Source organism: Macrobrachium nipponense, chromosome 4 (genome assembly GCF_015104395.2).
Source record: "Macrobrachium nipponense isolate FS-2020 chromosome 4, ASM1510439v2, whole genome shotgun sequence".
In the NCBI taxonomy this organism is placed as follows: domain Eukaryota; kingdom Metazoa; phylum Arthropoda; class Malacostraca; order Decapoda; family Palaemonidae; genus Macrobrachium; species Macrobrachium nipponense.
The window spans coordinates 146,780,113-146,802,820 of NC_061100.1; the positions used below are offsets into that span (position 1 = coordinate 146,780,113).

At 35.7% G+C, this 22,708-nt stretch overlaps 2 protein-coding genes across 3 annotated transcripts in view; both read right to left on the reverse strand.

The window, feature by feature from the left end:
• Nucleotides 1-22,708, reverse strand: part of LOC135211272 (pinopsin-like) — a 175,004-nt gene that overhangs the window by 150,086 nt on the left and 2,210 nt on the right. The window lies entirely within an intron of this gene.
• The window catches only part of LOC135211548 (pre-mRNA-splicing factor 38B-like), a 33,561-nt gene continuing 11,123 nt past the window's right edge, over nt 271-22,708 (reverse strand). Inside the window, exon 2 of the mRNA XM_064244851.1 lies at nt 271-879. Within this exon, the coding sequence (XP_064100921.1) occupies nt 271-879 (609 nt within the window). The remainder of the gene's footprint in view (nt 880-22,708) is intronic.

Below are 22,708 nucleotides of genomic sequence, written 5' to 3' on the forward strand. Positions count from 1 at the left end.
ATCTTCTTGTGTCTTTTCTGTGCTCTCTTGCTTTCGCTTCCAGGAATCTTCTTGTGTCTTTCTGGTGCTCTCTTGTGCGTTAAACATCAGGAATCTCCTGTGTCTTTTCTGTGCTCCTCTTGTGCTTTCGCTTCCAGGAATCTCCTTGTGTCTTTTCTGTGCTCTCTTGTGCGTTCGCTTCCAGGAATTTCCTTGTGGTCTTTTCTGTGCCTCTTTGTGGCTTTCGCTTCCAGGAATCTCCTTGTGTCTTTTCTGTGCTCTCTTGTGCTTTCATTTCCAGGAATCTCCTTTTTGTCTTTTTCTGTGCTCTCCGTGTGCATTCGGTTTCAGGAATTTCTTCTTTGTGTCTTTTCTGTGCTCTCTTGTGCTTTCGCTTCCAGGAATCTTCTTGTCTTTCTGTTGGCTCTCTTGTGCTTCGCTTCCAGGAATCTCCTTGTGTTCCTTTTCTGTGCTCTCTTGTCCGTTCGCCTCCCCAGGAATCTCCCTTGTGTCTTTTCTGTCTCTATTGTGCTTTTCGCTTCCAGGATCTCCTTGTGTCTTTTTCTGTGCTCTCTTGTGCGTTCGCTTCCAGGAATCTCCTTGTGTCTTTTCTGTGCTCTCTTGTGCTTTCACTTCCAGGAATCTCCTTGTGTCTTTACTGTGCTCTCTTGTGCGTTCACTTCCAGGAATCTCCTTGTGTCTTTTCTGTGCTCTCTTGTGTGTTCGCTTCCAGGAATCTCCTTGTGTCTTTTCTGTGTTCTCTTGTGCTTTCACTTCCAGGAATCTCCTTGTGTCTTTTCTGTGCTCTCTTGTGCGTTCGCTTCCAGGAATCTCCTTGTGTCTTTTCTGTGCTCTCGTGTGTGTTCGCTTCCAGGAATCTTCTTGTGTCTTTTCTGTGCTCTATTGTGTTTTTGCTTCCAGGAATCTCCTTGTACGTTATCCATTTTCACTCAACGGGAACTGATGAGAAGTATGTTATTTAGAGCATTTTATTTAAAATATGTTGCTATATTTAGGGTAATTTTGCGATGAAGTGTTTAGAGAGAAAATTATTATTATTATTATTAATTATTGGTTTGCCAGCCTCTGCTCTTTTTGGGGGGTGCTATTTCTCTCATTCCAGATGATGACCAACCTTCTTCTATATCTTCTCTACATCGGGTTGCTTCGTAGCATCTCCATATTACCTTATTTTCTTCTTTTGTCCATTTCTTTTTCTGGTTTGCTTCTGTAGCTCCAGTCTCTGGTTGTTGGTTACTGTCGTTGTGGTGGTCAGTTGCTGGATGACGATCTCCAAGTACCTGACCGTCTTCCCCTTCAATTGGGCTGCATACCTGGCTGCCGGACGAAGCTCCCCTGTTGCCAAGAGGTTCCATTTACGTCGTTGTCGTTTGAACCTTCATTTCTTTCCATCATTGCTGAGTTTTGCTATTTACTCATAGCTGAACCCTACCCCATCGGGAATAGGTACTCATTTACAGCTGAGTAGACTGAGGATATTATGGTAAAGAACCTCTCCCAAGGAATCAACGCCGATCAGAGCGGTCACTCATCCAACGAATGACCAGCCCGATGTTGCTTAATTGACAACCTAACCCACTCTGCCACGGCACACATATCATTATTACTATTATCATCATTATTACTATTTGTAACGGCAAAGTCTTTGTGGTAGCAGGAGTGCATTAACGCACAAATCCTGGGCTGACACGCAGGCAACACCATTTTTCGCCCAAAATCCGATTTGCCATAAAAGGATCAGGAACAAAACAAGATTATCTAGGAAACAACTGAGTGGTTATTGTGTCGAACTCAAAACCTCCTTTCCTGGAATAAGGCCTCGTGTTTTGCGGCTTAACACAAAAATAGAATGATGGATAATGCAATAATCCTTTCGTGAAATATGCCGCTCAACTAATTCCATGTAGTGATACAATAATCTCGTGTGATTTTCAGAGAAGAGGGTCAAATAGAGTCAATAAATCATATAAAAAGTCTCTCGAGATTATTTTCATTAATCTTCTAAAAGGGGCATATCATTGTTTAATTTATAATCTGCTCCATTTCAAGTCTTTTAAGTCATCACCTTTAATATATAATACATTAAAGGTTCAACTACCATTAAATCATCGGTAAGTCATCTTAAAGAATGATTGTCGAAAAAAAAATCCTCTCAATTTTTTCCAAAGACTATATAAAGACTAAACAACATAAAATGTCATACTCTAATAGGATCGTTCAAGTTGTTAAAAAACAATTGTCAGTATAATTGTAACCAGAAAGATTCCATTGGCCTGATTCTTACTGGATTTAAGTGTATGTTAATTTAACTTACACTGAAAATTAATCTTGCATTTCAAGCTTCAGACACTTTCAAATGCTTTCTTTGGATCTCGTGACCTAAAATGAATTCAAGCGCCTTCTGGTCTTACAAAGTTGCTTCTAGTTTCCAATTTGGGCTTCATGCACAAGAATTTGGGAAGAATGCTGGTGTCTACTGCAGTAGCCTCAGTACTGAACTTGTACTGGCCATTATTGCATAGGTGGAAACAACCTGAAAGTATAAACACCAGTGACTGTATCCAACCTAGGCTGAGAGTTAACAGACCGAGAACTTAGTACATGCATAACATAGCTTTTTTTTATATGTAGTGGGAACATGGGCCCAAATATTGCAGGATGAAGAATGCTGAGATGTAACTACAATGATGCAGAGATTCATGGCTGATGTGTGCAGGGAAAATCGCACCAGAAACTAGAGAGTATACGTCTATATGGTATAAACATGTGGTAGGAATAGAAAATACGTTCACTAATTGGTTAGTAAAGGGGTCGACGATAATTGGTAAAGGGCGAGAGATAGGAAAGAGAAGGGGATAACTCAGTAAATGTTTTAGCCTGAAAAGGGCGGAAAGGACGTAAAAAAAACTTTCGTGATGATCAAGTTAGTTTTGTGTTTTAGCCTCGTTCTTTTAGTATCATTTATCTTCAAATGAATTTCTATTTTATCCCTGTTGCCCTAATCTTCGTAGGCTACATAATGTATTTTCCCTGTAACTATATTTTTCATATATTATTACAAATAACTAAACGAAACGGAAATTATTTGACTGACATCATTCCAATACTTGAAACGCCTACACATGCAAATAATTAAAAACGTGGATTCAACTGAAGTCTTAATGAGCTGTAACAAGCAGCAGAGAATAACATAAATATTTAGACACTGAATAAAAGGCTGCTTTAACCCAGCAATGCACTTCTATATATCTCGAATGGAACATGAATAGAATCAAACAGATAGAGCTGATGTCAAAGGAACAGACAGGAAATCTGATAATGGTCTAAATCATAGTTTCCATTGTTAGGACGAGAAGAACAGCCAATTCGAAATACTCTTTCTTGAATATAATTGTTATTCGACACTGCTAGCTTCCAGACTTAAAGGTGCATGATACGATGCATGCAATCAATGCTTTGGGTTTGCTAAAGTTCATCCCACTGACTTGACATTTTATAAATGCTTCCTTCCACATAATATTGAAGGGAATAACTTGGGCACTCTTTTTTTTGCAGAGCTAAAAATGATCCCACTAAGAAAGGATGGAAGCAACGAAGGTCCCAGAACGCATATACGTAGAACATTAAATGTAGGTTAGAATTTGGTTTCTAAATTCCCTTTCATAAGCAAGACTAGATTTACATGCATTAATAATTCATACCTGCAAATGAATGAAGGCATTGTTACGTTAACTCTGTCTTCTCGTTTTACACTTACAGACACTTCCGTGGAAGCTTCATTCTCAAATCAAAGCCCTAACATAACAGCCTGTGAAGTACAAATGTTTGTTCATTTCGAATGATAGTAATAGGTACAATTTACCTTGTCTATAATTATAAACTAATATTACTCTCAATATACACTTTAAAAAGAATGGTTGGAAATGTATCTAATCTTTATTTGGCATATGTAAAAGTTAAGACAGATTCAAATTGGAGAAGAATGGATGAAAATATGGTTGTAAAATTATGTGATATGAGTGAGTTGGATAAGAAAGAAGTAAGAAGGGTATTTAAGACAGTGGATAAGTTGTTGGTAGGTTAAAGGCATGGACATGGAAACTCTTGACGGGTTTGACATTTTTTATTTTCAAATCCTCGTATTTCTTTAATAATAACGGTCTTATTTTTAATAGTAGTTTGAAAAATGCTTTTACATTGAAAACAAGTAGCGTATTGTGGGGTCATAAGGACAGCAGAGAGTGTCTGTAAGTATCGGAGGTTATGAAGAGGATATAGAGCATTGCACAGTAGATAGAGGAAATGAAAAACTAGTGACGGAAAAAACGTGTTTTAGAATTGCCTTTGCGAGAAGGATAAGATAATGTGCAGGCATATAGAAAGATGGACAGGGTAAGCCAAAAGAAGGTGAGAAAGAAAAAGAGTTGTAATTAAAAAAGTGAGAGTAGGATGTGAACTAAATCTTCAGGGAGAATAAAGAAGTTAATCTATGGGGAAATAATGCAGAGAGAAAGGTTAATGAGAAAATGAGCTCAAAATTAGAGTGAGAAATATGGAGAGACGTGTAAAATAGTTACGATGGACTAGACTATTCTGAAAAGTTTTAGTCATATAGAGAGAGAGTATAACGGTAGATTAGTGAAAAGACTGCACAATTCAGAAGGATGAAACGAAGAGCTAGAATAACACCGACTAAAAACTCAAGATTTTTAAATTTCATATCCCTGGTCTTGACGTCAGCCTCTGGCAACATGATTCCTTTAGCAGATTCTACGTGCAGCGCAAGATACTTCATCAATCTGAACATTCAGATCTTCAATACTATAAAATCCACTATGTAATGCTAGACATGCAGTTACTTCTAACGGATTTTCCTTCACTTCTGTGATAGTCAATTCCACACAATTTCTAGAAGTTTGTTCCTAATGTGATCTAACCCTGCCACTAAATTATTGGAATTTCAGTAGTTTTAACTGAGTTGGGGAAGAGCCTCACCTCCTAGTTTATTTGTCAATTGTCTTGCTTATTTTGTTCCGTTATCTATCAAATTTTTTTCTACATTGTCTTATTTTTCTCATATAATTCGTCTTTCATAGTTTGTTCTTTGCATCTCAGTTTCTTTGTTTGTAATGGATTGCTTCCCTTTTGCGGCCATCAGGCTTATCATATTCTGCTTTTTCAGTTAGGATTGCTGATTTGCTTATAATATAATAATAATAATAATAATAATAATAATAATAATAATAATAATAATAAAAATAATAATAATAATAATAATAATAATAATAATAATAATGAACCAAACAAAAACTTCTTTCAGTTTTCTTCTGAAGATTGAAAAAGAAACCCACAAATTCAATTTGTAACTTGTTTACTTCTAAGTATTTACATTTAGTTTTACTCCACACTCGAGTACTTTCAGGCCCTTCTGTGGCCCATTCTCAAGAGATGTTTGGGGGAAGTTAGCCTGGGTCAAACATCTCTTGAGAATGGCCACAGAAGGGCCTGAAAGTACTCGAGTGTGGAGTAAAACTAAATGTAAATACTTAGAAGTAAAACTAGTTACAAATTGAATTTGTGGGTTTCTTTTTCAATAATAATAATAATAACTCCAGCATTGTATCTCAAATCACCATGCACCCAAATGGATGACCACAGGAAGAACATCCTTAGTACAAAAAGACAAGAGTAAGGGAAATATAGCCAGTAACTACAGGTCTATCACCTGCCTACCAATAATGTGGAAGTTACTAACAGGTATCATCAGTGAAAGGCTATACAACTACCTAGAGGAGACAAACACCATCCCCCACCAACAGAAAGGCTGCAGAAGGAAGTGTAGGGGCACAAAATACCAGCTAATTATAGACAAAATGGTAATGAAGAACAGTAGGAGAAGGAAAACCAACCTAAGCATGGCATGGATAGACTATAAGAAAGCCTTCGACATGATACCACACACATGGCTAACAGAATGCCTGAAAATATATGGGGCAGAGGAAAATACCATCAGCTTCCTCAAAAATACAATGCGCAACTGGAATACAATACTTACAAGCTCTGGAATAAGACTAGCAGAGGTTAATATCAGGAGAGGGATCTTCCAGGGCGACTCACTGTCCCCACTACTCTTCGTAGTAGCCATGATTCCCATGACAAAAGTGCTACAGAAGATGGATGCCGGGTACCAACTCAAGAAAAGAGGCAACAGAATCAACCATCTGATGTTCATGGACGACATCAAGCTGTATGGTAAGAGCATCAAGGAAATAGATACCCTAATCCAGACTGTAAGGATTGTATCTGGGGACATCAGGATGGAGTTTGGAATAGAAAAATGCGCCTTAGTCAACATACAAAAGGCAAAGTAACGAGAACTGAAGGGATAAAGCTACCAGATGGGAGCAACATCAAACACATAGATGAGACAGGATACAAATACCTGGAATAATGGAAGGAGGGGATATAAAACACCAAGAGATGAAGGACACGATCAGGAAAGAATATATGCAGAGACTCAAGGCGATACTCAAGTCAAAACTCAACGCCGGAAATATGATAAAAGCCATAAACACATGGGCAGTGCCAGTAATCAGATACAGCGCAGGAATAGTGGAATGGACGAAGGCAGAACTCCGCAGCATAGATCAGAAAACCAGGAAACATATGACAATACACAAAGCACTACACCCAAGAGCAAATACGGACAGACTATACATAACACGAAAGGAAGGAGGGAGAGGACTACTAAGTATAGAGGACTGTGTCAACATTGAGAACAGAGCACTGGGGCAATATCTGAAAACCAGTGAAGACGAGTGGCTAAAGAGTGCATGGGAAGGACTAATAAAAGTAGACGAAGACCCAGAAATATACAGAGACAGGAGAATGACAGACAGAACAGAGGACTGGCACAACAAACCAATGCACGGACAATACATGAGACAGACTAAAGAACTAGCCAGCGATGACACATGGCAATGGCTACAGAGGGGAGAGCTAAAGAAGGAAACTGAAGGAATGATAACAGCGGCACAAGATCAGGCCCTAAGAACCAGATATGTTCAAAGAACGATAGACGGAAATAACATCTCTCCCATATGTAGGAAGTGCAATACGAAAAATGAAACCATAAACCACATAGCAAGCGAATGCCCGGCACTTGCACAGAACCAGTACAAAAAGAGGCATGATTCAGTGGCAAAAGCCCTCCACTGGAGCCTGTGCAAGAAACATCAGCTACCTTGCAGTAATAAGTGGTGCGAGCACCAACCTGAGGGAGTGATAGAAAACGATCAGGCAAAGATCCTCTGGGACTATGGTATCAGAACGGATAGGGTGATACATGCAAACAGACCAGACGTGACGTTGATTGACAAAATCAAGAAGAAAGTATCACTCATTGATGTCGCAATACCATGGGACACCAGAGTTGAAGAGAAGGAGAGGGAAAAAATGGATAAGTATCAAGATCTGAAAATAGAAATAAGAAGGATATGGGATATGCCAGTGGAAATCGTACCCATAATCATAGGAGCACTAGGCACGATCCCAAGATCCCTGAAAAGGAATCTAGAAAAACTAGACGCTGAAGTAGCTCCAGGACTCATGCAGAAGAGTGTGATCCTAGAAACGGCACACATAGTAAGAAAAGTGATGGACTCCTAAGGAGGCAGGATGCAACCCGGAAGCATATTCCTGAAGTCTGGATGGAAATAGACCATCTCGGATATTAGAACCAATTAGAGCGTGTTTTGGAGCGGTGACGTTGTGAGACTCCGCCCTCCTTAGTGTTACCATCTATAAACTTTTCTTAATTCTTGCAAAAGCACCAGTTTTGAAAATATTAATCTTATATGATACGTTATAATATTGGTAAATATATTAGTTATTATAGATGCATACAGAATATATGTATCAACTATGCTGTACCAGTTAGCATTTACGCTATAGCTCATTATTATAAAAAGGTACTGAGAGTCTAAGTACGAAAGGTATATGGCACCATTGCTCAATGTAAACAAACTGCATGTGCTGTTCCTGTTCTGTAACTTATGTCGAATTGATTGAGTCTGTAGTCTTTAGTCCTCCTAGTCGTTGTTTTCGTCGTGTGTTACTTGTACTTTAGTCACTATGGAGTGTACAAGAAATCCCGAGTTGCTAGATTTTGAAGGCAGTGGCTTCCATAATATTATTTTGCAGAAAATAAAGATTTTGTGTGCTTACGAACTAATGCTAAATCAAGGGAAGATTTCGACAAGTGGAGAGAAATATTCAACATCAAGAATTGTATGTGAATATCTTTTGTATATAATAAACTTTTGTATAAAATAATCTTTTGTAAATCATTTTTTTCCTTATATTCCAAGCTATGCAGTTGATTTTAAAATTTACAATGAAATATCAGCAAAGGAAAGCTTTGCATAGTTTAGGATATCTGCACAACAAAACCTGAGCATGGCCTTGGTTGTAATACACAGCGTAAATTTGTGCTTTATTACATATCTGTGCAAATTGAAACTTTTTTCTGGTATATTTTTCTTTGACTAGAATGAATTTGCTACTCATTTCCGTTGGATATTATTAAAAGAATATGTTTTTTTTTATTGCAACATAGATTTACCCTAGCAACTAAAATAAAGGTCTATATTTCCTGTCACACCATGTATACTTCCGAACATGAATTACCATCCGTGTTCTAGCCTAACCTGACTAAATATGTACATTTCAAAAATATTGAGTAAAAACTACAAAACAACAATAGAAAATATATGTGTATATAAGCAGCAAAGAACAAATCAACTTGTAGAAGACATATATATGATCAACAGGGCAAAATTTGGGCATTTTGAAGGGTACAATGATTCAAAATAAAATTCAAAGTAACAAAAATTTTAAACTATCAGCCTACTTCATGTACTAAATGCCTAAGTGTCGAGGCCAATATGAGTAGTTGAGTCATTTTTTCAATGGGTGAAGTATTACGTAACGAAACAGCTGATTGCCAGGGGATCATAGTCCTCCTGTCGAGGCCAATATAAGCAGTTAAGTCATTTTGCAACGAGTGAAGTATTACGTAACGAAACAGCTGATTGACATGGGATCATAACCCTTCTGGTGTGTTTCATTGAGTAATGTTGCCAGCCATATGCCTTGCGTATCTCGGTACTTTTTTGCAATAATTATATTTGCCAATATTATAACCTCTCACAAGATTATATTCTCAAAACTGGTGCTTCTGCATGAATTATTATGTAATGAAGCGGCTGATTGTCATGGGCATGGCTTTCTGCGTGTTTCATTGAGCAATGGTCCCATATGCCTTGCATATCTCAGTAACTTATGATGCATAAGCGATAGCGTAAATATTAGCTAGTACAACATAGTTGATACATATTTTCTGTATACATCTATAATAGCTATATTTACCAATATTAAAATTATCATATAAGATAAGATTAATATAACTGGTGCTTCTGCAAGAATTAAGAAAAGCTTATACTTGGTAGCGCTAGAAGGGCGGAGTCCCACGACGTCACCGCTACAAATCACGCTCTGATTGGTTCTAATATCCGAGGGGGTCTATTTCCATCCAGACTTCAGGAATATGCAACCCGGAAACCCACTCTATAAATACCACCCAGTAGAATTGGAGGACTGTGATAGAGAGAAAAAAAAAATAATAATAATAATAATAATAATAATAATGCATGCTGTGAAGGGGTATTAGCATGGATGGGCCTTAATATCCCTGAAGGGCCTGAGGACATACAAGATAAAGGTGAATGGAGCAGTGTGTGTGCGTGTGTGTTCAGTACGATGCTGTTAAACCATCTGTGGAGTGTTACTTCAAGGCGTTCATCTACGATTCAGCAGCTCTAGTATGAATAACAACATACAATAATTCCCGAGCATGGGACAGTCTAGAGTTAAAAGTCGTGAAACGGTCTGTGCCACACTCATACCTTATCTGTTGAGTTTTAGATTAATCTCCCTTGTCGGAAACTTCTACAAAATTGGCCGTTTTATATAGCCCTATTAAAGGCTCGTCTCTCCTATAAAACTGCAAAATTAATTTAGGGTAATTACTTGGGTAAGGGAGAGAAGATTATTTTAATCTGCGCATTGCTCTTCTCTGATGCCATCATAACATGAAGAGTTTTCCTGTTAGTATTTTTTGACAGAGTCATCAAAGAAACTGCGAAACTAGATACTGTTCCCGATGCTAGAGATTAGAGCAGTCATGTTTAGATGTAAAATGAGTTAAATAACATTCTCTCGAGAACGCAATAAACTCATGGCTCTCTAAGAACCCCTCTCTTCCTCCCCTCCCTACCTTTCCACCTAACACTTCTGAACTACACCCACTTTTCATCAATCAAAGAAATCTTTCTAAACACTCTAACCTTGTTTACCACTCCAATATATTCCCATATTTCTTACCCTTTCAATACTATTTTCGTAACCCATTTCATACATACAGACAATTAGGTTAGTAGTTTCAGCCTTTGCTCTTTTATTCGCATCCACACTTCACTCCCCTAAAGGAGCGTTGGCTAAATAATCACTCCATACAATTCAAATCTCTTCCCAGCATTTTGCAGACCCCTGTAAACTTTCTTGCTTCACTTGCTATGATTCTCGTCATCTCTCATCCTACCATCATCAGTAATATTCACTTGCAAATACTACTTGCACAAATCAATTGCTAACATTCCCCTCCCATCCATATTAACTTGTGTTACTCCACCTTTATGATTTCCATGTACCCTTCTAACCTTTTTCTTGCTCACATTTACTTTGCTCTTTCTCATCTCGCTGAGACTTTCAAAGTCTATTCCGGGTTTTTGAATCGTCTCTTCACTATCCCCAGTCATCCTCTGTTTGCATCACTCTTGCCATACCGCAAGCACGACTCCGTGTTCTTATTTCTACGTCCAGGAGATATGTGGAAAGAACATACAGACATAACACACCCTCACCTCAAACTAATGTTACATCAGACCGGTGAATCTTCCATCTTCGACTTCTGCCAGGAAACTCACAATACGATACATCTTCAACAGTTTCCTATTCTACCGTAAACTTTACTTCAATCCACGCACGGCAAACCAACTACTTACGACTGAGGGAAGCATGCCAGATCAAACTTCGGATCGGCAGACCAGAGTCCAGTCGTCCACCACCCACCCGCACACACAAATGCATTATATGGTATATACCAAGGTATATTCCTTATTCTATATACCTTGGTATACACCACCTCAGGGTCAAGTGTGAAAAAAAAAACACACAAGCGCTAGGTGAATTCCTTGTTTTATTCCTTTCTCCAGCAGTACGGCAGGAAAAAGCAAGTTTTAGCAATAGACCGTCAATATATATATATATATATATATATATATATATATATATATATATATATATATATAAAATTCAAAGGTTAAAATTAATAAGTCAAGTAGATAGTGTTTTTAATATTAGCAACGGGCAATATAAACTAGATAACTGGCTTACAAAATGTATTGTTGACAACTTCGTAATTATATATTTGACTGTTTAGTAGTTTCATTTCCGTTTGTAGTATTTATCCTTTAAGTGTAATTCTCAGCTGTGGACCATTTGCTTCTTGACTAGGCTGTTTGGTTGTTCTATATTTTACTTTTTTTGTTTTTATGTTTACCTTTGATATTTCGAAGCTGCTTCCATGAAGAGCCAGCAGGTTAAAATGAAAAGCAGCGGTACCTAGCGCTTTCGTGTATTCTTGATACACCTCATCAGGGCAGGGTACAATATAAACGAATGAAAAACAGCTTCGAAATATCAAAGGTAAACATAAAAAAAGTAAAATATAGGACAACCAAACAGCCTAGTCAAGAAGCAAATGGTCCACAGCCGAGAATTACACTTAAAGGATAAATATACAAATGGAAATGAAACTACTAAGCAGTCAAATATATAGTTACGAATTTGTCAACAATACATTTCGTAAACCATTTATCTAGTTTATATTGTCCGTTGATAATATTAAAAACACTGTCTACTTGACTTAAGAATTTTTCTTTGAATTTTTCAAATTAATTGCGTGATTAAAATTATTCATATGTAGAAAGAAGGCACTCGATGTATTTCCTGTACGTACACAATATTTATGTTGATTTAATCTTGATGCCAACAGTTTGCCACTTTGACCAACTGACACCATTTTAGTTACTAAACTTTGTAATAAGGAATGTAACTTTACTTTCAATGGTAAATTCTATGAGCAGAGGTTTGGTATGGCTATGAGGAACCCTTTATCGCCCCCTTTAACCAGCATTTACATGGAGGTTTTTGAAAAGAAACTTTTATCAAATATTTTGCAGGTGAACGTTCTTTGGTTTAGGTATGTCGATGACATATTTTGTGTATGACCATTGGGTGAGGTTGTGAACCGATTTTTAATTAGATTAAATGCTCTAGTTCCCTCTATAAAATCCACAATTGAGGAAGAAAAAGATTCCATTTTACCATCTTTAGATGTAAATGTGGATAGACACGGTGGCAGATTTAAATTTTCAGTTTTCAGGAAACTTACAAATTTATGTTCTTACATTCACTTTTACTCAGTCACCGTTTGAAAGTTAAACTCTCAGTATTTTCTTCAATGTTTTTAAGAGCATTAAGAATTTGTTGTCCCGAATTTTTAGAAGACGAAATAGTCAAGATTTATGATATTGCTTTTAAACTGAAGTATCCGACATTTTTAGTTGATGTTGCTTGGGGAAAGGCTAAGAAAACATTTTATGCAGTTGACCATGTACAAGCTTTTGATCACAGTACCGATTTTTCTTTGCCAAAAATGTTTAAAGTTTCTAATGTTAATGTTGTTTTCGGTAACAGTCAGTCTGTTAGAACAATTTTCATAAAGAACTCTCCCCATTTACAATCAGGTGGCATATACGAAATCCCATGTAGAGATTGTGATAAAAGATATATTGGTCAACGTGGCAAACTGTTGGCATCAAGATTAAATCAACATAAATATTGCGTACGTGTAGGAAATACATCGAGTGCCTTCCTTCTACATATGAACAATTTTAATCGTGCAATTAATTGGAAAAATTCAAAGGAAATTTTATTTTGTAGAAATATTATTAAAAGAAACATTAAAGAATCTAGCATTATAAAATATAAGTCAAGTAGGTAGTGTTTTTAATATTAGCAACGGACAATATAAATGAGATAATTGGCTTACGAAATGTATTGTTGACAACTTCGTAACTAAGTAATTGACTGTTCAGTAGTTTCACCTCCGGTTGTAGTATTTATCCCTTAAGTGTAATTCAAGGCTGCGGACCATTTGCCTCTTAACTAAGCTGTTTGGTTGCTCTACATTTTACTTTTTTTATGTTTACCTTTAATATTTCGAAGCTGTTTTTCATTCTTTTACATAATTGTACCCTGATGAGGTGTATCAAGAATACACGAAAGTGCTTGGTACAGCTGCTTTTCATTTTTTTTCTGCTGCTCTTAAAATACAGTCTTCACGTGTTACTTGTGATCGTATAAAAATTATTTATATATATATATATATATATATATATATATATATATATATATATTATATATATGTGTGTGTGTGTGTGTGTGTGTGTGTGTGTGTGTGTGTGTATATTTATATATATATATATGCATGTATATATATATATAATATATATATATATATATATATATATATATATATGAGTATTATGTATGTCTATATATGCAAATGTGCAAATAAAGTGCAGAACTCTTCAACAAAGAAGGAATAAAGTTAAATGAAAACTTGGAAATAACCTATGATATTCATGACCTGCTACAGATACTACATGAAATTAATCTATGTTCCCTTGATTAGCTACAGCTTTAAATGATGGGGTAATTGGCTATTACTGAAGTACTTTGTTCCTAATGTAAATAACAGTGTAATTGAATGCAGCTGCTCAATATAAGAGCAAATCTATTGTTGTGTTTACCTGTGCCTCCAGAAATGACGGTAAAACCAAAATGACTTTAATGAATTACGTATTGTTCGAGATTTGCTCAAGTTAAAGCTTCCTGAAAGTTAATAAATGTAGATTGAAATTTTCACTAAGATAAAAGGGATCAAATGTCTTACCCTCGTTTCATTTATGGAAGCATTTTCACCTGTACAGAAAATGAGAGCATCTTTTAAATGAATGCATATATTGAACGGATACTATGGCTGACGGAAATAGAAATAAAAACAGATGACAATCGCTGGAAAGACCAATTTTCCATCGTTGTCCTGGTATAGTAGCTTTCATAAACAGCCCTGATCTGTATATTAATGAAAGGCAACATTTCCTGACGTTGCACGAGGCTAATATTACATGTTATCTTTAATACTTTTCTCTCAACGAATACTTTTCGTGCTGACGGTGTTGAATATTCCTTTTTTGGCAATGAAGGTGGGCGGTGGTTAGCTGCAACTCACCACTGTGACTTTTAATTTCTATTTGTGTAACACATTGCGATAAATCACAGATATTCATCTTTCTAATGACGCAATCCTCTGTATATTAGCATGATATTAAAATCTACAAAGACCCATAACAATGAAATTTCGCGGATAGTACGAAAACCCGATCAATAAGGAAGTGCATCGGGTCTCAATATGACAGACAAAATATATGTATGTGGGTGTCATTGTATTACACACACGTAGACACACATACACACACATATAATATATATATATATATATATATATATATATATATATATATATATATATATATATGTATATATATATTTATATATATTATATCTGTGGGGCGGGGGGGGGGGGGGGACATTCCTGTGTACAACTTTGCCTTACACATAAGTATGTACCCGTGAATATATATTTTAGGCGTATAAACATGTGATACATACTCTATATCAAACGTGGGACTAGAGTTTATGAACCACTATGCGATCTCTCATACTTTATCTCATCATGTGAAGTATGGCAAAAAAAAAAAAGGTGCGCAAGCGCGCATAGTTAAACCGTAAAACTTCGTGTATATAAAATTCTGGATTCAAAGAGTCACAAAATACAGATTCTTTTTAAAGAAAGAGATGAGTGATTAATACGAAGGCTGAGCAGAGAAGCGTGATATGAATGCATATGAGGTGGTTTAATGAAAACCCGCCTTTATTTATCCCCCCCCCCCCCCTTTTCTTTTTTCCTCTGTTCATGAACCTAGCATGATTTCCTTCTCTCTCTTTTTCCTCTTCTTCGTTTTCTCCCTTTCCTCCTTCTTTACGGAACAGAGAGAGGGGAAAGAAGTCAGTCCCAGTTCTTGAATGTGAGGACATTCTTCTCCTTGGTGTAGTCACGTATGAGCATACCTGAGTTTCCCGGGCAAACAATGACAAATCAGACAACTTCCATTCGTTATCGAATCGTTTACAGATATTTCGTAGCAGATTCGGTAATCTCGGTAGTCATATTAGCAGCATTATCGGCAACAGCAGCCATAATAGCAGGTGCGGTACTGGCAGTAAATAACAAGGAATACGGAAATGTTTACCAATCGATTTCATTCTGGGCGTCTGGGCTTTAAGACGTCTCCAACATTCCGAACAAAGATGGCAGCCACCTCTGGTTTACAGACCAAATAAACTGACGTAGAAAAACGAGAATTAATTCAACAAGATCTGGAAAGTTTTTATTAAAAAAAAATCGATGCAGATTAGGGACAGTCAAGAGATCCAAGATACAAAGTTTCATTTATTTCTGAGAAGGTTACCTGGAGAGTGTGCTCTCTCTCTCTCTCTCTCTCTCCCTCTCTCTCTCTCTCTCTCTCTCTCTCATTCACACACGAACACACATACACACACACACGCACAGTTCTGCTTTTTCTTTTACTGGCCTTCATGGAAAATATGACAAAGACTTGGGAAAATGTATTACCTTGTTCTAATTCAGTTTTTATTAGTATTTCCCTCATTTAGAAATAATGTATTCCAACATTTAGGGCTACAAGAAACTGATGGATGGCATATCAATGAATAATAGTATTAATACCCAAGTCTGTTTTAGCCTAATTTGGGAAAAGACATAAACTTATTTTGACCCAAGTTCTCTGTTATAAATATTTAGGTCTCCGCGAGAATTTTAGCCATTTTCATTAAGCTTCAACAGTGCAGTTAAGATGGATATCGGTGTGTCTACGAGCTGTGCATTTATTCAATGGTTGCTCTGTCCGTTACCGCCATAACACAAAGCAAGCAGAAGAGAGTATACCTCCGCTGAATACGCTAAGTCCCTTGAGGTATATAGATTTACGATGAAGTTGAAAGCTTATTATAAACAGTAATATCTATATTATGATGTTGCCTCTTGTAAACTACTAAACTCTTCAAAAAATTCCATTGCCATAGAATGGAGAAACGGGTTGCCATAGCAACCAATAGCAAGACCCTTCTCAATATCTACCTAAAGTTAATTATATAGCGAAGTTCAGCCAATAAATGTTATGTCGGAATTCCATCTAAATCTGTTCATTCAGCATTGGGATTTTTTTTTTTTTTTTTTTTTTTTTTACAAAGCGCACTTCCACATACACTGGTGAAAACATTGTTTCACCTAACTTTTGTTTGTTGGCGCTTGTAGGCAAGGATGTAATTTAATTTTGGGGAGCGTTTATCGTTACAAGGATTTTTGACAAGCCTTGAAATTATGTTCTATATTCAGGATTTTTTTTCAGTTTCGTGCCTTGCAACAAGTTGATAAATTGCGCCATGCATTCATCAGTGATTTCCTGTCTTGTGGTCAGTTTTTGTCATTTCCTTTGCTATTTTAAGTTTTGAAATTATGTCTTGATCATATCAAAGCCTTATGATGGTTTAAAATTAATGTATGTATTCATCTGTAATCAAATCATGTCCTAAAGCAATGCCATATATTCAAGAATAATATGATGCTCTTTTATAGATAAGAAACTGTATCGCGTCTTCGTCGATGAAAATTTCCTGTCACATAGAGAATTCAAAACTTTGTCGTCAATTGATCAAAACTTACTTGGCTTCTTCTCGCAAGTTTTAAAACGGTGTCATTCATTCATCAAATTTTCCTGCCTTTTATCAAGTTTCAAAATAATGCAATATAATCATAAACACTAATTTCATGCCATATATCCATTCGTAAAGATATGACATATATTCATCAATATTAAATTTATACCCTTTAGAACATATGGAAAATATGTTTAATATTCATTTACAATAATTCCAAGCCTTACTGTAGACCCAAAATGGTGTCATATATTCTTTAATATTCGTCTCCTGTGTCACAGTAAGTTTTAAAAATGTACTTAATATATTCCTTTTGAGGCCCGTAGTAGTTAACTTTTAAAATTGTGTCATGGCAATAATAATTTCGCGTTCCACAGGAAATCATAAAAATATATTATACGCACATATCTTCAATTATTTTAATCCAGCAATAAGTTTTAATTAAGTAATCATAACTTTTCATCCTACTAAGGTCTTTATTTTAATTGTCATACATTCATCCAAAACTCATCTTCGGTCTTGTAGAGTAAGGAAAAAAGGAAGAACCAGTTAACAAAATACAATTTTGACAAAATCACCGAAGAAGAAACGATAATCTTGTTAGTAACGTGCAACGAAAGTATATGGTAATTAAAATAAGAAAAAAAAATTATATCCCTCTTCCCGTTATATCTTTGAGGAAATTCCCTCCTCGACGGGATATAATCGCGGATTGTAAAACTTTTCTCATTTCACATCTAATGGTCCCCTGGTCAACTAATATTGTTTGCTATTTTTACTGCTTCATTCATAAGACGTGCGTTGCTTTTCCTCAGTTCACCTGTCCGGAAACTATTATAAATTACACCTCGTCAGAGAAGTGAAAATTTATTAAAGTCCCAATGTAGTAAAATGGTCTTGATGTTCAAGTTCGCCCTACAGTAAAATGACGTTTATATTTGTTTCTACTTCACTAAAATGATTTCCACGTGCAATTCAACTCCAGTGAAATCAGGTTTTATTTAAGTTTCCAATTCAGTAAAATGGTTTTATATCTAGGTTCCCACCTCAGTCGGGAATTTTCCTAAATTCTACTTCTTACCTCAATAAAATGATTTCAAGTTCAAAGCTAATTCAGCGGAAAGACTTTTAGATTCAGATCTGAAATCTGCAAAAGGGTTTCATATTCAAGTTGCTACTACACTGGAACAAAGAGAATGGAGTGACAAGAGAAACAAGCATGTTCATGTACCATTTCAGAAAAAGTTTTCCTTCTCCAAATTCCAAGTTATACTCCCACGAGAAGAGAGAGAGAAAAATGTTGTTTCGTTCAAGGGTTCGCTTCCATAACAAAATCTTGTATTCAAGTCCCCACTCCAAGTAAGGGCTCTTTCGTAATCAAAGTTCCTCATTCATTTTTACTTTTACCGCCTCAATACAGTACAAATATTCATGCTCTTATCTTCTCAATTCGGTAAAAACGCAATTTTAATTTCATAGTTACAATCCATTAACAATGTTCTTAATTCCTTGCCTATTTCAGTGAAAACTTCTTAACATGAAATTTTCAGTGCCAAATGAAATCACTCGATCATTGCACTTCGATAAAAATCGTGTCATTAAAAGACCTCCTACTCCCGGTTCAGTGAAGATCTTAGACTTTGAGTCATCCATTTTAGCAAAAGGTTTCCTACTTTAAGTCTCCCGGTTTAGGAAGATGAAAACCTGTCATCTTGCCAGAGGACATCTCTAGGCTCTGCTCAGAAAAATAAACAAGAACACGCCCCGAAGTTTCTTCGGCGCAATCGAGTTTTCTGTACAGCATATAATGCTGTATGAGCCCCGGTCCATGAAACTTTCGCCCACGGCCCGATAACGGCTAAATTTAACCTTAAATCAAATAAAAACTGCTGAGCCTAGGGACCTGCAATTTGGTATGTTTGATGATTGGAGGGTGGATGATCAACTTACCAATTTGCAGTCCTCTAGCCTCAGTGGATTTTAAGATCAGAGGACGACGGACTGAGAGACAAAGCCATCTAAATAGTTTTCTTTTACAGAAAACTAAAAAACAAAATAAGAAATGAATGCAACCAAATAGATGGAAACTGGCGTCATGTTAACTTTCCTATTGAAGTGGTACCCAACTGAAGCCTACTCCAATATGGACCATTAACATAAATGGGTCCAAAAAACTTCCACTTCAGAGTCAGGATTGCTCACAAGTACAAAATTGATTCCTCGTGGACGGTGACCCCCGATTTGTCTACTCTGTAAAAAAGTTAAGTATATCTTAGTTTAACCAGACCACTGAGTTGATTAACAGCTCTCCTAGGGCTTGCCTGAAGGATATTTTTACGCGGCTAGGAACCAATTGGTTACCTAGCAACGGGACCTATAGCTTATTGTGGGATCCGAACCACATTATATCGAGAAATGAATTTCCATCACCAAAAATAAATTCCTCTGATTCCGCGTTGGCCGGTGTCTAGTCTGTAAAAATCAAGTCTTCTGCAACCCTAAAGATTTTCTATCTTTAAGATACTATGAACAATAACAGTTAACTGAAGCACAAGGCGATTTTGTCTTTAGCACTGTTGTAAACAATAGCAATTAATCGAAATCTAAGTGATTTTGTCCTAGAAGACACTGGAAACGATGGCTGTTATCCATAGCCTGAAGGAATTTTGGCCTTAAAAATATATATATATATTGTAAATAATTGACAACCCAATTCCTCTTTTGAAACCGAAAGGTACTATGGCAATATAAACCTAGCAAAAAATTTTATTTTCGGGAACCGTAAAGAAATTATATGACATTTACATCAACAATATTATCATCTGGAGCCAAGAGTATTTATTGTTATAAATATTTTGAACAGCACAATTCATAGGTGATCCAAGGAAATTCGGGCAATAGATTAATATGAAATTATACCGAATGATTTATCATTTATGAAAACTTCGTCAGAATATAGGTAACCCTTTTTAGACTGCGGCTGGAACTCCAAAATAATTCATTTGAAGCTTTTTATGTGTCCGTCGTATGAAAGGATTTTAAACCACTACTAAGCATTTGCCGTTATTGCGTGTGCTTAAGCCCTTTCATTTTCTTTACCTGTTTCACAACTTAGTGTTGAAGGAATTATTTGAAGTTTACCCGAATGTAAATTTACGCCGAGTCATGAAAGAAAAGGAATTCGATACTGAAAACATTATATTTAACCCATCAAGAGTATGTTTTCGCAGCGTCAATAAACGCTCAAAGCGTTACAGTACAACCCTTCACTCGTACTATTTTTTGGATTATTTGCCGCATCAGTTATCAGAAAGATTGGTGTCACATATTGCATATTTTTGTTGGATGTTTTGTCAGCTTAGTTCCTAGTAGAGTGACATGGTTTATGTTTCAAACGACTAGTATAACAGATTATCCTTAGTTAATATGAATCTATCTGACTACGAAATAAATTTTCTTTTTACTGAGGTCAGTTATATCTCTTTTATCTAATAAAGGTTTTATCCTCTCAAGCAATGTCTTCAGTAAATGATAATAATAATAATAATAATAATAATAATAATATTAATAATAATTAATCAATAATAATAATAATAATAATAATAATAATAAAATAATAATAATAATAATAATGCGGTAAAGAAATATATGTATATATATATAAATATATATATATATATATATATATATATATATATATATATATATATATGCACACGCCACACGGGCACACACACACACACACACACACACACACACACACACACATATACTATATATATATATATATATATATATATATATATATATATATATATATATATACATATATATATATGACATTTACATCAACAATATTATCATCTGGAGCCAAGAGTATTTGTTATAAATATTATATTATATATACATATATTTCTTTACCGCATTATTATTATTATTATTATTATTATTATTATTATTATTATTATATTATTTTTATTATTATTATTATTATTATCATTTGCTGAAGACATTGCTTGAGAGGATAAAACCTTTATTAGATAAAAGAGATATAACTGACTCAGTAAAAAGAAAATTTAATTCGTAGTCAGATACATTCATATGTATATATATATATATATATATATATATATATATATATATTATCTATATATATATATATATATATATATATATATATATATATATATATATATATATCATTCGTGTGGAGTGGCGTAGCCGCTATATTCAACACGTATGCTGATGGACAATTAAGATTCACCTCTCTTGTTAAAAGTTATTTCCTGATGATTCGTAATTTTCGCATATAATTACATTTTAAAGAGCTCTAAAATAGATCAAACAACACAATTAGAAAAAAAGCTCAATTTTTTGACATCTGAAATTATAAATTCTTTTAAATCAAGATAAATTAACATTAAAAAATTAAGACATTGTATTGGACCAACTCTCCACCAGAATAAAATAACACAAGTGAAAGGAAACCGAAAAATGAAAACAAAAAAATAAAAAAAATAAAAAAATTTTATACCCTTTTTCCCAGGACAGGAGAAGGGGAGTGGCTGCTGATTGCTTGTTTAATTGGGGAACCAGTTGTTTGATCAATAAGGACTCTAAAATGGTTCTTTGCTCGATAATTTTAAAATCTTTTATTTTCATGTATGTTTTACAGCTTTTAGAGTGAGCTCTTATATTAGAATGTTCTGGGTTCGTGCGTCTGTTATCTGTACGGAGCCTAACCTCTTTATGACAGTCGATTCGTACCTTAAGCAAATGCATCTTGAGAAAATGTTCTTGAATTTTTGTACCGAATGAGATAGCTTGATGCCATCATCTGAGAAGCTTTGGAATTCCATCTCAGGGGCTCATTTGTGGGGGTCGGGGGTGCCGCAATTGTCCTCAAGACTCAATTCTCCCCCACCCCCAGCCTCAGCTTGCCCCCAAACCTCCACTTTGGCCCCCTCACCCCCCAAGTCCCAAGAAGTAGCAGCATGAGTTCTTTTTAAATGTGCAATCATAAATATATGAAATTTCTCGAAAATATTACGTTTCTTGATCCTTGTCTGTCTACTATAATAGATACCACTGATGGTGAGATAAACAAACAGTAGTGGGAGTATATCATTTTTGCTGAAATACCTTGCCCGTGTGACTTCAAAAAGCACACAAAATAGCTCAAAATCAAAAACAAAAACATAACCAAAAAACAGCTGATTAGGTCGCCCACCCAACAAAAATCTGAGATGACGCCCCTGTTCCATCTTAGTTTCTATGTTCCCTGACTTATCACTCTCTATCATTCAAGATGCCAGCATCCATGAACTTGTTATTCAAACTAAGCAGTAGAGGCATCAAACGCTAAAACCCAGACTCACCACATTTGTAGAAGGTGGAGGAAAAGAGATTATAAAGTTTGAGAACTTTAAAAGCTCAAAACATCTTAAGTTGCTTCAATAGGATTTTCAACCATCTTCCTTGTCCATATTCCACGCTCAATTTACACCGTCGGAAAGAAGGATAGAGGTTCCCAGATGTTACATTAATCTGGAAATGGCCAACTTGTGGCGAGTGAGGAGTTTAGCATTGCACCGCTCAAATGACCATCTCTGTTCCTTTCCTCGCTTTCCTCTAACCTGGGTTACATAAGGACGTCCCACTG